The sequence below is a fragment of the Taudactylus pleione genome, unplaced genomic scaffold (assembly GCF_031769625.1).
Source record: "Taudactylus pleione unplaced genomic scaffold, aTauple2 ptg001078l, whole genome shotgun sequence".
Classification (NCBI taxonomy): domain Eukaryota; kingdom Metazoa; phylum Chordata; class Amphibia; order Anura; family Myobatrachidae; genus Taudactylus; species Taudactylus pleione.
This window is the reverse complement of record NW_028285479.1, coordinates 221,083-237,285: the sequence shown is the minus strand read 5'-3', so window position 1 is coordinate 237,285 and position 16,203 is coordinate 221,083. Positions and strand designations below refer to the sequence as shown.

Here is a 16,203-nt window from a genome sequence, read left to right as displayed (position 1 = left end):
CAGATACACCCGCAGTCACACACAGAATATAGGCATGCAGATACAGCTGCAGTCACACACACAGTATACAGGCATGCAGATACACCCGCAGTCACACACACAGTATACAGGCATGCAGATACACCCGCAGTCACACACAGAGAATACAGGCATGCAGATACACCCGCAGTCACACACAGAATATAGAAATGCAGATACACCCGCAGTCACACACAGAATACAGGCATGCAGATACAGCCGCAGTCACACACAGAATACAGGCATGCAGATACAGCCGCAGTTACACACAGAATATAGGCATGTAGATACAGCCGCAGTCACACACCGAATATAGGCATGCAGATACAGCCGCAGTCACACACAGAATACAGGCATGCAGATACACCCGCAGTTGCACACATAATACAGACATGCAGATACACCCGCAGTCACACACAGAATACAGACATGCAGATACACCCGCAGTAACACATAGAATATAGGCATGCAGATACAGCCGCAGTCACACACAGAATATAGGCATGCAGATACACCCGCAATTACACACATAATACAGACATGCAGATACACCCGCAGTCACACACAGAATACAGACATGCAGATACACCCGCAGTAACACATAGAATATAGGCATGCAGATACAGCCGCAGTCACACACAGAATATAGGCATGCAGATACACCCGCAGTTACACACATAATACAGACATGCAGATACACCCGCAGTCACACACAGAATACAGACATGCAGATACACCCGCAGTAACACATAGAATATAGGCATGCAGATACAGCCGCAGTCACACACAGAATATAGGCATGCAGATACACCCGCAGTCACACACACAGAATATAGGCATACAGATACAGCCGCAGTCACACACAGAATATAGGCATGCAGATACACCCGCAGTCACACATAGAATATAGGCATGCAGATACAGCCGCAGTCACACACAGAATATAGGCATGCAGATACAGCCGCAGTCACACACAGAATATAGGCATGCAGATACACCTGCAGTCACACACAGAATATAGGTATGCAGATACACCCGCAGTCACACACACAGAATATAGGCATGCAGATACACCCGCAGTCACACACAGAAAACAGGCATGCAGATACAACCGCACTCACACACACAGAATATAGGCATGCAGATACAGCCGCAGTCAAACACAGAATATAGGCATGCTGCATATCATTTTACTCAGCAGAGTAGAGTATATTATAGTAGAGTATACTATAGTAGAGTAAATTATAGTACAGTATATTACAGTATAGTATAGTATACAGTAGAGTATAGTATATTATAGTAGAGTATAGTATATTATAGTAGAGTATAGTAAAGTATAGTAGAGTATATTATAGTAGAGTAGAGTATATTATAGTAGAGCATATTATAGTATAGTAGAGCATATTATAGTAGAGTAGAGTACATTATAGTAGAGTATATTATAGTATAGTAGAGTATAGTATATTAGAGTACAGTATATTATAGTAGAGTATATTATATTATAGAATAGTAGAGTATATTATAGTAGAGTAGAGTAGAGTATAGTAGAGTATATTAGAGTATATTAGAGTAGAGTATATTATAGTAGAGTATATTATAGTAAAGTATACAGTCAGGTGCATAAATATTGGGACATTGACAGAATTTGCATATTCTGGCCTCTATTCACAACCACAATGGCTTTGAAATGAAACAAACAAGATGTACTTTAACTGCAGACTTTCAGATTTAATTTGAGGGTAATTACATCAAAATCAGGTGAATGGTGTAGGAATTACAACAGTTTCTATATGTGCCTCCCACTTTTTAAGGGGCCAAAAGTAATGGGACAAACTAAACAATCTTAAATCTAACTTTCACTTTTTAATACTTTGTTGCAAATCCTTTGCAGGCAATTACAGCCTGAAGTCTGGAACGCATAGACATCACCAGATGCTGGGTTTCATCCCTGGTGATGCTCTGCCAGGCCTCTACTGCAAATGTCTTCAGTTCCTGCTTGCTCTTGGGGCATTTTCCCTTCAATTTTGTATTCATCAAGTGAAATGCATGTTCAATCGGATTCAGGTCAGGGGATTGACTTGGCCATTGCATAACATTCCACTTTTTAGCCTTAAAAAACTCTTTGGTTGCTTTTGCAGTATGCTTCGGGTCATTGTCCATCTGCGCTGTGAAGCGCCGTCCAATGAGTTCTGAAGCATTTGACGGAATGTGAGCATATAATATTGCCCGAAACACTTCAGAATTCATTCTGCTGCTTTTGTCAGCAGTCACATCATCAATAAATACAAAGGAACCAGTTCCATTGGCAGCCATACATGCCCACGCCTTGACACTACCACCACCATGCTTCACTGATGAGGTGGTATGTTTTGGATCATGAGCAGTTCCTTTCCTTCTCTTCTCTTCCCATCACTCTGTTACAAGTTGATCTTTGTCTCATCTGTCCATAGGATGTTGTTCCAGAACTGTAATGGCTTTTTTAGATGTTGTTTGGCAAACTCTAATCTAGTCTTCCTGTTTTTGTGGCTCACCAATGGTTTACATCTTGTGGTGAACCCTCTATATTCACTCTTGTGAAGTCTTCTCTTGATTGTTGACTTTGACACATATACACCTACCTCCTGGAGAGTGTTCTTAATTTGGCCAACTGTTGTGAAGGGGTTTTTCTTCCCTAGGGAAATAATTCTTCTGTCATCCACCACAGTTGTTTTCCATGATCTTCCGGGTCTTTTGGTGTTGCTGAGCTCTCCGGTGCGTTCTTTCTTTTTAAGAATGTTCCAAACAGTTGATTAGGCCACACCTAATGTTTTAGCTATCTCTCTGATGGGTTTGTTTTGATTTTTCAACCTAATGATGGCTTGCTTCACTGATAGTGACAGCTCTTTGGATCTCATATTGAGAGTCAACAGCAACTGATTCTAAATGCAAATGTCACACCTAGAATCAACTCCAGACATTTTACCTGTTTAATTGATAATGAAATAATGAGGGAATAGCCCACACCTGTCCATGAAATAGCTTTTGAGTTGATCGTCCCATTACTTTTGGCCCCTTAAAAATTGGGAGGCACATATAGAAACCGTTGTGATTCCTACACCGTTCACCTGATTTGGATGTAACTACCCTCAAATTAAATCTGAAAGTCTTCAGGTAAATCACATCTTGTTTGTTTCATTTCAAAGCCATTGTGGTGGTGAATAGAGGCCAAAATATGCAAATTCTGTCAATGTCCCAATGACTGTATTATATTATAGTAGAGTACATTATAGTATAGTAGAGTATATTATATTATAGTAGAGTATATTATAGTAGAGTATAGTATATTATAGTAGAGTATAGTATATTATAGTATAGTAGAGTATATTATAGTAGAGTATACCATAGTAGAGTAGAGTATATTATAGTAGAGTATATTATATTATAGTAGAGTATATTATATTATAGTAGAGTATATTATAGTATAGTAGAGTATATTATAGTAGAGTATATTATAGTATACTATAGTAGAGTATAATACAGTAGAGTATAGTATAGTATACAGTAGAGTATAGTATACTATAATATACTGTACTCTACTGTATACTATACTATACTCTACTGTATACTATACTCTACTATAATATACTGTACTCTACTGTAAAGTACAGAAGAGTATAGTATATTATAGTAGAGTATAGTACAGTATAGTAAAGTAGAGTAGAGTATATTATAGTAGAGTATATTATAGTAGAGTAGAGTATATTACAGTATAGTAGAGTATATTATAGTAGAGTATATTTTAGTAGAGTATATTACAGTTTAGTATAGTAGAGTATATTACAGTATAGTATAGTAGAGTCAGGAATTTACAATTATTTATAGTATAGTACAGGATATTAGAGTAGAGCATATTAGAGTAGAGTATATTATAGTAGAGTAGAGTATATTATAGTAGAATATATTATAGTAGAGTATATTATATTATAGAATAGTAGAGTATATTATAGTAGAGTATAGTACAGTATAGCAGAGTATATTAGAATAGAGTATATTATAGTAGAGTATATTATAGTATAGTAGATTATATTATATTATAGAATAGTAGAGTATATTATAGTAGAGTATATTATAGTAGAGTATATTATAGTATAGTATATTATAGTAGAGTATATTATAGTAGAGTAGATTATAGTAGAGTAGAGTATATAATATTATAGTAGAGTACATTATAGTATAGTAGAGTATATTATAGTAGAGTAGATTAGAGTAGAGTATAGTATATTATAGTATAGTAGAGTATATTATAGTAGAGTATATTATAGTAGAGTATAGAGTATATTATATTATAGTAGAGTATATTATAGTAGAGTATAGTATATTATAGTAGAGTATATTATAGTATAGTAGAGTATATTATAGTAGAGTATATTATATTATAGTAGAGTATATTATAGTATAGTAGAGTATATTATAGTAGAGTATACTATAGTAGAGAAGAGTATATTATAGTAGAGTAGAGTATATTATAGTATAGTAGAGTATATTATAGTAGAGTATATTATAGTATAGTAGAGTATATTATAGTATAGTATATTATAGTATACTATAGTAGAGTATAGTATACAGTAGAGTATAGTATACTATAATATACTGTACTCTACTGTATACTATACTATACTCTACTGTATACTATACTCTACTATACTATAATATACTGTACTCTACTGTAAAGTACAGAAGAGTATAGTATATTATAGTAGAGTATAGTACAGTATAGTAAAGTAGAGTATATTATAGTAGAGTATATTATAGTAGAGTAGAGTATATTACAGTATAGTAGAGTAGAGTATATTATAGTAGAGTATATTTTAGTAGAGTATATTACAGTTTAGTATAGTAGAGTATATTACAGTATAGTATAGTAGAGTCGGGAATTTACAATTATTCATTTTGCTTAAGTCGGGCGTTTTACACTCAAATCGGGGACTCAATAGAAGTTTTCAATGCACCACCTCCTGAGCTGCGAGTTGTCATTGAACATACACAAATCCTTGTAAAGTGTGTTGTAAGTGTTATTCTTTTTATTTAAAAACTGGCGTGAGGTCCCCCCCCCCCCCCCCCCGAAAGGATAACCAGCCCCTGACTTGCCTGCCAGTCCTGGTTCTCAAAATTACGGGGAACAAAATGAGTAGGGTTCCACCATAATTTAAAAACCAGCACCTGGCTGCGGGGCCAGTCCTGGTTTTAATTATAGGGGAAAAGAATTGCGTAGGGGTCCCCCTATAATTAAAACTAGCACCGGACCCTTCTTGCGGGGGGGGGGCTGATGCCACAGCCAGGGGAGCCCTTTCACCCAGCCCCAGCATCAGTCCTGACCGCTAATCAGCACAGGCCAGGGATCCCTAGTGAGTTGGGGGACCACCCCCAATAAAGGGGTCCCCCTCTCTAGGGCACCTCTGGCCTAGGGTGATCGCCCGGGGCTATCCCCTCCACCCTAGGGCGGTGGGTGGCTGATTGACAGTGTATGTAGTGTGTAAAAAAAAATAGAATTACAGTGGAACTACAGGTCCCAGCAAGCCTCCCCCGCATGCTGGTATTTGTAGAACCACAAGTACCAGCATGTGGGGCATTAAGGGCCCGCTGGTACCTGTAGTTCACATGCAAATAAATGTGTACAAAAAAAACCACACAACACACACACCGTGAAAGTAGAAGTTTATTGCACACCTACCCCACTCTCACATACTTACCTCCTGCCCGATGTTCACATCCCCTTGTCACTGTAAAGTATTCATGGATGTACCTGTAATAAAGCACCAATACTCACTTTTTTCCCCCACGATGTTCTCCGCAGAAATCATGGACACACTATAACTACACGCTTCAGCATGAAGTTACAGTACGCGAATGATAGCTCATGGGAATGAGCGGCCATTAATCCCGGGCCGAGAGTCAATGAGCGTCGGCTTTACATTAGCGGGCGCTCATTGTGTGGGACCCACGTGGACCCAGCCCTGGCCTGGGCTGACTAGCGGTCAGGACTGATGCTGCGGCTGGGGGGGCCCGGTGAAAAGGCTCCCCTGGCTGTGGCATCAGCCCCCCGCTAAAAGGGTCCGGTGCTGGTTTAAATTATAGGGGGACCCCTACGCAATTCTTTTTTCCCCTATAATGAAACTGGGACTGGCCCTTTCAGTCCTGGTTTGATACCTAATTTAAGGTGGAACCCTACACGTTTTGTTCCCCGTAATTTTAGGTACCAGGACAAACTGGCAAGTCTGGGGCTGGTTAGCCTTTTTTTTTTTTGGGGGGGGGTCCTCACGTAAAAAATTTTTTAGAAAATTTAACCCTAAAAATAATTTAAAAAAAAGAACAGTCTGCACATATTTCACTGATACAGTATGTGCAGCCTGCTTGTTCCGGAGAGAAATTCAGCGGTTTAAATCGGGACTTCAAAATGGACAGGATCGACCAAACACACCATCAATCAAAACCGGGACCTTGGTAAATTCCCCATTTTTTAAGTGAAATAAGGTCCATTTTTGATCGATCCTATCAGAGTTTAAAAACGGGACAAATCGGGACCAACACGAATCTTAATGTACCCCTTAGTGATTAGACCCTTTGTCCTTTACATAATAACAGTCTGAGAAGAGAATAAGCCTCAGAATAAAGGGTAATGGTGCCGCCATCCTAGAACAGAAGCACTAAGAGGCATCTTGTTAGGGGAGGTTACAGTACCGGGGGGCTGCTAGTACATACTTGACGTTGTGTTCCCAGATCTTGACCGTCCAGTCTGAGCTGCAGGAGATAAAGACTTTGGGATGGAAAGGATTCCACCGCACGGCATCCACCGCCATATTGTGAGCATCAAACGTGTCCAGGAACTGGCTGGAGTAAGCCTTGGAGCACTGCGGAGATGAGCAGGACACAATGAGGTGACGCGTGACTCAGTAACATCCCTCCCCTATACCATTCAGTGTTACTGTAAGTGTATACATCAGTGGTTAGCATAATATACACACATACTCAATTATATTTACATGGGGGCACAATGGTTACCATTATATATACATGGGGGCACAATGGTTACAATTATATATACATGGGGGCACAATGGTTACAATTATATATACATGGGGGCACAATGGTTACCATTATATATGCATGGGGGCACAATGGTTACCATTATATATACATGGGGGCACAATGGTTACCATTATATACGCATGGGGACACAATGGTTACCATTATATTTACATGGGGGTACAATGGTTAGTATTATACATACATGGGGGTACAATGGTTACCATTATATACATGGGGGCACAATGGGGAACATTATATTTACATGGGGGCACAATGGGGAACATTATATTTACATGGGGGCACAATGGGGAACATTATATTTACATGGGGGCACAATGGGGAACATTATATTTATATGGAGGCACAATGGTTACCATTATATACATGGGGGCACAATGGTTAGTATATACATACATGGGGGCACAATGGTTAGTATTATATATACATGGGGGCACAATGGTTACCATTATATACATGGGGGTACAATGGGGAACATTATATTTACATGGGGGCACAATGGGGAACATTATATTTACATGGAGGCACAATGGTTACCATTATATACATGGGGGCACAATGGTTAGTATATACATACATGGGGGCACAATGGTTAGTATTATACATACATGGGGGCACAATGGTTAGTATTATACATACATGGGGGCACAATGGTTACCATTATATACATGGGGCACAATGGTTACCATTATATACATGGGGGCACAATGGTTACCATTATATACATGGGGGCACAATGGTTACCATTATATACATGGGGCACAATGGTTACCATTACATACATGGGACACAATGGTTACCATTCTATACATGGGGTACAATGGTTACCATTATATACATGGGGCACAATGGTTACCATTATATACATGGGGCACAATGGTTACTATTATATACATGGGGCACAATGGTTACCATTATATACATGGGGCACAATGGTTACCATTATATACATGGGGCACAATGGATACCATTATATACATGGGGCACAATGGTTACCATTATATATACATGGGGTACAATGGTTACCATTATATATACATGGGGACACAATGGTTACCATTATATACATGGGGCACAATGGTTACCATTATATACATGGGGCACAATGGTTACCATTATGTACATGGGGCACAATGGTTACTATTATAGACATGGGGCACAATGGTTACCATTATATACATGGGGGCACAATGGTTAGTATTATACATACATGGGGGCACAATGGTTATTTATTATATATACACATGGGGACAGAATGGGCGTAACAGAACTTAGCAGTGTATATATGGGGCGGTACAGGTATTAGTATTGTATATATGGGTTGGGTATGAAATCCCGGCGGCTCAATAGCCCGCCAGGATGAAATGCCGACGCCAGAAGCCCGACAGAGAATCAGAGGCGCATTTAAGTAACCTAACCTACCCTTCTCCCCCCCTAACCCTCCCTTGCTGGTGCCTAAACCTAACCCCTAACCCCCCGGCTAAGTCCCAAGGAGGGAGGAACTTACCTCGATCGGTCCGGCGTCCTTCGGATATCTGGCGTTGGGATCAAAATAGGCGTCGATGTTTCAGTTCCTATCTTAAGTTTCTTGTCGGGCTTCTGCTGTCGGGATATAGACCGGCGGCGTTTAGTCCGCTGGTCTATAAACTACATCCCCTATATTCAGTGTGGCACAGTGGTTAGTAATGTGTGTATATATATATATATATATATATATAAATGTGCCACATCAGTTAGTGTAGTATATAGAGGATGAAGCAGTGGCTAGCACTGTATATATAGGATGGCACAATGCCTAGCATTGTGTGTATATATATATATATATATATATATATATATATATACACATATAGATGCATACATAGATATATATACACAGTACCAGTCAAAAGTTTGGTCACACCTTCTCATTCAATGGTTTTTGTTTATTTTAATTATTTTCAACATAGTAGATTAATACTGAAGACATGGAAACTAGGAGAGATCACATATGGAATTATGTTGTAAACAAAAAAGTGTTAAACAAATCAAAATATGTTTTATATTGTAGATTCCTCAGAGTAGCCCCCTATTGCTTGGATGACAGCTTTGCACACTCTCGGCATTCTCTCATTCAGCTCCATGATGTAGTCTCCTGGAATGGGTTTATAGTAACAGGTGTGCCCTGTCAGGAGTCCATCAGTGGAATCACTCGCCTTCTTAATGTGTTTGAGACCATCAGTTGTAATGTGCAGAGGTAGGGTTAGTACACAGTGGACACCACTAATTGACTACTGTTGTAATCCTTATTATGGCACCAACCACTTAACTCAGTAAAGAGAAACGACCGTCCATCATTACTAAAACATGAAGGTCAGTTGATACGGAAAATTTCAAGAATTTGAATGTATCCTCAAGTGCAGTTGCAAAAACCATCAAACTCTATGATGAAACTGGCTCTCATGAGGACTGCCCCAGGAAAGGAAGACCAAGAGTTACCTCTGCTGCAGAGGATAAGTTCATTAGAGTTACCAGCCTCAGAAACCGCTACTTAACAGCACCTCAGATTAGAGACCACATAAAGTCTTCACAGAGTTAAAGTAGCAGACAAATGTCAACATCAGCTGTTCAGAGGAGACTGCGTGAATCAGGCCTTCATGGTCGTATTGCTGCGAAGAAGCCACTACTAAGGATGAACAACAAGAAGAGAATTGTTTGGGCCAAGAAACACAAGTAATGGACATTAGACCAGTGGAAATCTGTACTTTGGTCTGAGGAGTCCAAATTTTAGATTTTTGGTTCCAACCTCCGTGTCTTTGTGAGACGCAGAGAAGGTGAGCGGATGGTTTCTGCATGTGTGGTTCCCACTGTGAAGCATGGAGGAGGAGGTGTGATGGTGTGGGGGTGCTTTGCTAGTGACACTGTTGGTGATTTATTCAAAATTCAAGGGACACATTTAACCAGCATGGCTGCCAAAGCATTTTGCAGCGCCATGCCATCGCATCTGGTTTGCACTTACTGGGACCATCATTTGTTTTTCAACAAGACAATGACCCCAAACACACCTCCAGGCTATGTAAGGGCTACATGACCAAGAAGGAAAGTGATGGAGTGCTGCATCAGATGACCTGGCCTCCACAATCACCCGACCTAAACCCAACTGAGCTGGTTTGGGATGAGTTGGACGGCAGAGTGATGGGAAAGCAGCCAACAAATGCTCAGCACCTCTGGGAACTCCTTCAAGACTGTTGGAAAATCATCCAGGAGATACCTCATGGTGCTGACTGAGAGAATGCCAAGAGTGTGCAAAGCTGTCATCCAAGCAAAAGGGGGCTACTCTGAGGAATCTAAAATATAAAACATATTTTGATTTGTTTAACACTTTTTTGTTTACAACATAATTCCATATGTGATCTCTCATAGTTTTGATGTCTTCAGTATTAATTTACTACAGGTTGAGTCTCCCATATCCAAAATGGTTGGGACCAGGGGCGTTGGAATATTTGCATAAAATAATGAAATATCTTGGGAATGGGACCCAAATCTAAACACAGAATGCATTTATGTTTTATATACACCTTATACACATAACCTGAAGGTAATTTTATACTATATTTTTAATAACTTGTGCTTTAAACAAAGTTTGTGTACATTGACACTACATCTGCTTCCCCTCTCCTTCAAGCCCTACACTGGCTCCCCTTCCCCTTCAGATGCCAATTTAAGGTTCTTACATTCGCCTACAAAACCCTCACCAAATCCTCTCCCGCACACATTTCTGACCTTCTCTCCCCTCACACTCCCGCCCGCCCGCTTCGCTCAACTAATGCATGCCGCCTCTCTTGCCAACTGATTACTTCCTCCCACTCCCGCATCCGAGATTTTGCCCGTGCTGCTCCCTACCTTTGGAATGCTCTCCCTCTCCCCATCAGACTCTCCACCTCTACAAATCTTCAAACGGGCTCTCAAGACCCTGAACTTCATCATGGCCTTCCAGCTCTCATCCTAACCCACCTCATGCTCTTTCCTCCCTATCTTCCCCTTCTGTGTCACTCCTGTCTGTCTGCCCCTCCCCTTCTGTGTCACACCTGTCTGTCTGCCCCTCCCCTTCTGTGTCACACCTGTCTGTCTGCCCCTCCCATTCTGTGTCACACCTGTCTGTCTGCCCCTCCCATTCTGTGTCATGCCTGTCTGTCTGTCCCTCCCCTTCTGTGTCACGCCTGTCTGTCTGCCCCTCCCCTTCTATGTCACCCCTGTCTGTCTGCCCCTCCCTTTCTGTGTCACACCTGTCTGCACCTCCCCTTCTGTGTCACGCCTGTCTGCACCTCCCCTTCTGTGTCACTCCTGTCTGTCTGCCCCTCCCCTTCTGTGTCACTCCTGTCTGTCTGCCCCTCCCCTTCTATGTCACCCCTGTCTGTCTGCCCCTCCCCTTCTGTGTCACACCTGTCTGCACCTCCCCTTCTGTGTCACGCCTGTCTGCACCTCCCCTTCTGTGTCACGCCTGTCTGCACCTCCCCTTCTGTGTCACTCCTGTCTGTCTGCCCCTCCCCTTCTATGTCACACCTGTCTGTCTGCCCCTCCCCTTCTGTGTCACACCTGTCTGCACCTCCCCTTCTGTGTCACGTCTGTCTGCACCTCCCCTTCTGTGTCACGCCTGTCTGCACCTCCCCTTCTGTGTCACTCCTGTCTGTCTGCCCCTCCCCTTCTATGTCACCCCTGTCTGTCTGCCCCTCCCTTTCTGTGTCACACCTGTCTGCACCTCCCCTTCTGTGTCACGCCTGTCTGCACCTCCCCTTCTGTGTCACTCCTGTCTGTCTGCCCCTCCCCTTCTGTGTCACTCCTGTCTGTCTGCCCCTCCCCTTCTATGTCACCCCTGTCTGCCCCTCCCCTTCTGTGTCACACCTGTCTGCACCTCCCCTTCTGTGTCACGCCTGTCTGCACCTCCCCTTCTGTGTCACGCCTGTCTGCACCTCCCCTTCTGTGTCACTCCTGTCTGTCTGCCCCTCCCCTTCTGTGTCACGCCTGTCTGTCTGCCCCTCCCCTTCTGTGTCACGCCTGTCTGTCTGCCCCTCCCCTTAGAATGTAAGCTTTCTTCCCTCATGTGCTTCTCTTTACATTTTCTTCTACTCTCTACTCCCCATTAGGGCACCTAACACGTGACTGCTGACTCCCGGCTGCTTACTGTGAGCGCTGTAATCGCTATTGCAGCAATGTATATAAGTCGTGTCCTTGTCCTGCACTGTAATGTACTGTAAGTTACTTGTTTCTTGTTCACCTATTAGTTCTTTGTACTATGTAAGGCGCTGCGGAACACTTGTGGCGCCATATAAATAAAGGATAATAATAATAATAATAATAATAATAATAATTGAACCATCAGGAAGCAAAGGTTTCACTTTCTCACTCATGCTAAAAATATTCCGTATTTCTGAATATTTGGATATGGGAGACTCAACCTGTATGTTGAAAATAATATAAATAAACAAAATACATTGAATGAGAAGGTGTGTCCAAACTTTTGACTGGTACTATATATATAGGCTGGCGCAGTGCCTACCACTGTATATAGAGGATGGCGCAGTGCCTAACATTGTAGATAGAGCATGGCGCAGTGCCTAGCACTGTATATAGAGGATGGCGAAGTGCCTAGCACTGTATATAGAGGATGGCAAAGTGCCTAGCACTGTATATAGAGGATGGCGAAGTGCCTAGCACTGTATATAGAGGCTGGCGCAGTGCCTAGCACTGTATATAGAGGATGGCGCAGTGCCTAGCATTGTATATAGAAGATGGCGCAGTGCCTAGCACTGTATATAGGGGATGGCGCAGTGCCAAGCACTGTATATAGAGGCTGGCGCAGTGTCTAGCACTGTATATAGAGGATGGCGCAGTGCCTAGCACTGTATAAAGAGGATGGCGCAGTGCCGAGCACTGTATATAGAGGAATGGCGCAGTGCCTAGCACTGTATATAGAGGATGGCGCAGTGCCTAGCATTGTATATAGAGGATGGCGCAGTGCCTAGCATTGTATATAGAGGATGGCGCAGTGCCTAGCATTGTATATAGAGGATGGTGCAGTGCCTAACATTGTAGATAGAGGATGGCGCAGTGCCTAACATTGTAGACAGAGGATGGCGCAGTGCCTAGCTTTGTATATAGAGGATGGCGCAGTGCCTAGCATTGTATATAGAGGATGGCGCAGTGCCTAGCTTTGTATATAGAGGATGGCGCAGTGCCTAGCACTGTATATAGAGGATGGCGCAGTGCCTAACATTGTATATAGAGGATGGTGCAGTGCCTAGCATTGTATATAGAGGATGGCGCAGTGCCTAACATTGTATATAGAGGATGGCGCAGTGCCTAGCATTGTATATATAGGCTGGCGCAGTGCCTAGCATTGTAGATAGAGGATGGCGCAGTACCTAGCATTGTATATAGAGGATGGTGCAGTGCCTAGCATTGTATATAGAGGATGGTGCAGTGCCTAACATTGTATATAGAGGATGGCGCAGTGCCTAGCATTGTATATATAGGCTGGCGCAGTGCCTAGCATTGTAGATAGAGGATGGCGCAGTACCTAGCATTGTATATAGAGGATGGCGCAGTGCCCAGCATTGTATATAGAGGATGGCACAGTGCCTAACATTGTATATAGAGGATGGCGCAGTGCCTAGCATTGTAGATAGAGGATGGCGCAGTGCCCAGCATTGTATATAGAGGATGGCGCAGTGCCTAGCATTGTATATAGAGGATGGCGCAGTGCCTAGCATTGTATATAGAGGATGGCGCAGTGCCTAGCATTGTATATAGAGGATGGCACAATGCCTAACATTGTATATAGAGAATGGCGCAGTGCCTAGCATTGTATATAGAGGATGGCGCAGTGCCTAGCATTGTATATAGAGGATGGCGCAATGCTTAACATTGTATATAGAGGATGGCGCAGTGCCTAGCATTGTATATAGAGGATGGCGCAGTGCCTAGCATTGTATATAGAGGATGGCGCAGTGCCTAGCACTGTATATAGAGGATGGCGCAGTGCCCAGCACTGTATATAGAGGATGGCGCAATGCCTAGCACTGTATATAGAGGATGGCGCAGTGCCCAGCACTGTATATAGAGGATGGCGCAGTGCCTAGCTTTGTATATAGAGGATGGCGCAGTGCCTAGCATTGTATATATAGGCTGGCGCAGTGCCTAGCATTGTAGATAGAGGATGGCGCAGTACCTAGCATTGTATATAGAGGATGGTGCAGTGCCTAGCATTGTATATAGAGGATGGTGCAATGCCTAGCATTGTATATAGAGGATGGCGCAGTGCCTAGCACTGTATATAGAGGATGGCGCAGTGCCTAGCACAGTATGTATAGGATGGCACAGCGGCTAGTATAGTATATATAGGATGGTACAGCGGCTAGTATAGTATATATAGGATGGTACAGCGGCTAGTATAGTATATATAGGATGGTACAGCGGCTAGTATAGTATATATAGGATGGTACAGCGGCTAGCACAGTATATATAGGATGGTACAGCGGCTATTATAGTATATATAGGATGGTACAGCGGCTAGTATAGTATATATAGGATGGTACAGCGGCTAGCACAGTATATATAGGATGGTACAGCGGCTATTATAGTATATATAGGATGGTACAGCGGCTAGTATAGTATATATAGGATGGTACAGCGGCTAGTATAGTATATATAGGATGGTACAGCGGCTAGTATAGTATATATAGGATGGTACAGCGGCTAGTATAGTATATATAGGATGGTACAGCGGCTAGTATAGTATATATAGGATGGTACAGCGGCTAGTATAGTATATATAGGATGGTACAGCGGCTAGTATAGTATATATAGGATGGTACAGCGGCTAGTATAGTATATATAGGATGGTACAGCGGCTAGTATAGTATATATAGGATGGTACGTATAGTATATATAGGATGGTACAGCGGCTAGTATAGTATATATAGGATGGTACAGCGGCTAGTATAGTATATATAGGATGGTACAGCGGCTAGTATAGTATATATAGGATGGTACAGCGGCTAGTATAGTATATATAGGATGGTACAGCGGCTAGTATAGTATATATAGGATGGTACAGTGGCTAGTATAGTATATATAGGATGGTACAGCGGCTAGTATAGTATATATAGGATGGTACAGCGGCTAGTATAGTATATATAGGATGGTACAGCGGCTAGTATAGTATATATAGGATGGTGCAGCGGCTAGCATAGTATATATAGGATGGTGCAGCGGCTAGCACAGTATATATAGGATGGTACAGCGGCTAGTATAGTATATATAGGATGGTACAGCGGCTAGTATAGTATATATAGGATGGTACAGCGGCTAGTACAGTATATATAGGATGGTACAGGATGGTACAGCGGCTAGCATAGTATATATAGGATGGTACAGCGGCTAGTATAGTATATATAGAATGGTACAGCGGCTAGTATAGTATATATAGGATGGTACAGCGGCTAGTATAGTATATATAGGATGGTACAGCGGCTAGTATGGTATATATAGGATGGTACAGCGGCTAGCATGGTATATATAGGATGGTACAGCGGCTAGCATGGTATATATAGGATGGTACAGCGGCTAGCATGGTATATATAGGATGGTACAGCGGCTAGCATGGTATATATAGGATGGTACAGCGGCTAGCATGGTATATATAGGATGGTACAGCGGCTAGTATGGTATATATAGGATGGTACAGCGGCTAGTATAGTATATATAGGATGGTACAGCGGCTAGCATAGTATATATAGAATGGTACAGCGGCTAGTGTAGTATATATAGGATGGTACGTATAGTATATATAGGATGGTACAGCGGCTAGTATGGTATATATAGGATGGTACAGCGGCTAGTATGGTATATATAGGATGGTACAGCGGCTAGTATGGTATATATAGGATGGTACAGCGGCTAGCATAGTATATATAGGATGGTACAGCGGCTAGTATGGTATATATAGGATGGTACAGCGGCTAGTATGGTATATATAGGATGGTACAGCGGCTAGTGTAGTATATATAGAATGGTACAGCGGCTAGTATAGTATATATAGGATGGTACGTATAGTATATATAG

At 42.1% G+C, this 16,203-nt stretch overlaps 1 protein-coding gene across 2 annotated transcripts in view; it reads right to left on the bottom strand.

Moving 5' to 3' along the window:
- Positions 1–16,203, bottom strand: part of DNAI1 (dynein axonemal intermediate chain 1) — a 385,067-nt gene that overhangs the window by 162,797 nt on the left and 206,067 nt on the right. For both annotated transcript variants that reach the window (XM_088461607.1, XM_088461608.1), the window contains one exon: positions 6,757–6,905. In XM_088461607.1, the coding sequence (XP_088317733.1) occupies positions 6,757–6,905 (149 nt within the window). The remainder of the gene's footprint in view (positions 1–6,756; positions 6,906–16,203) is intronic.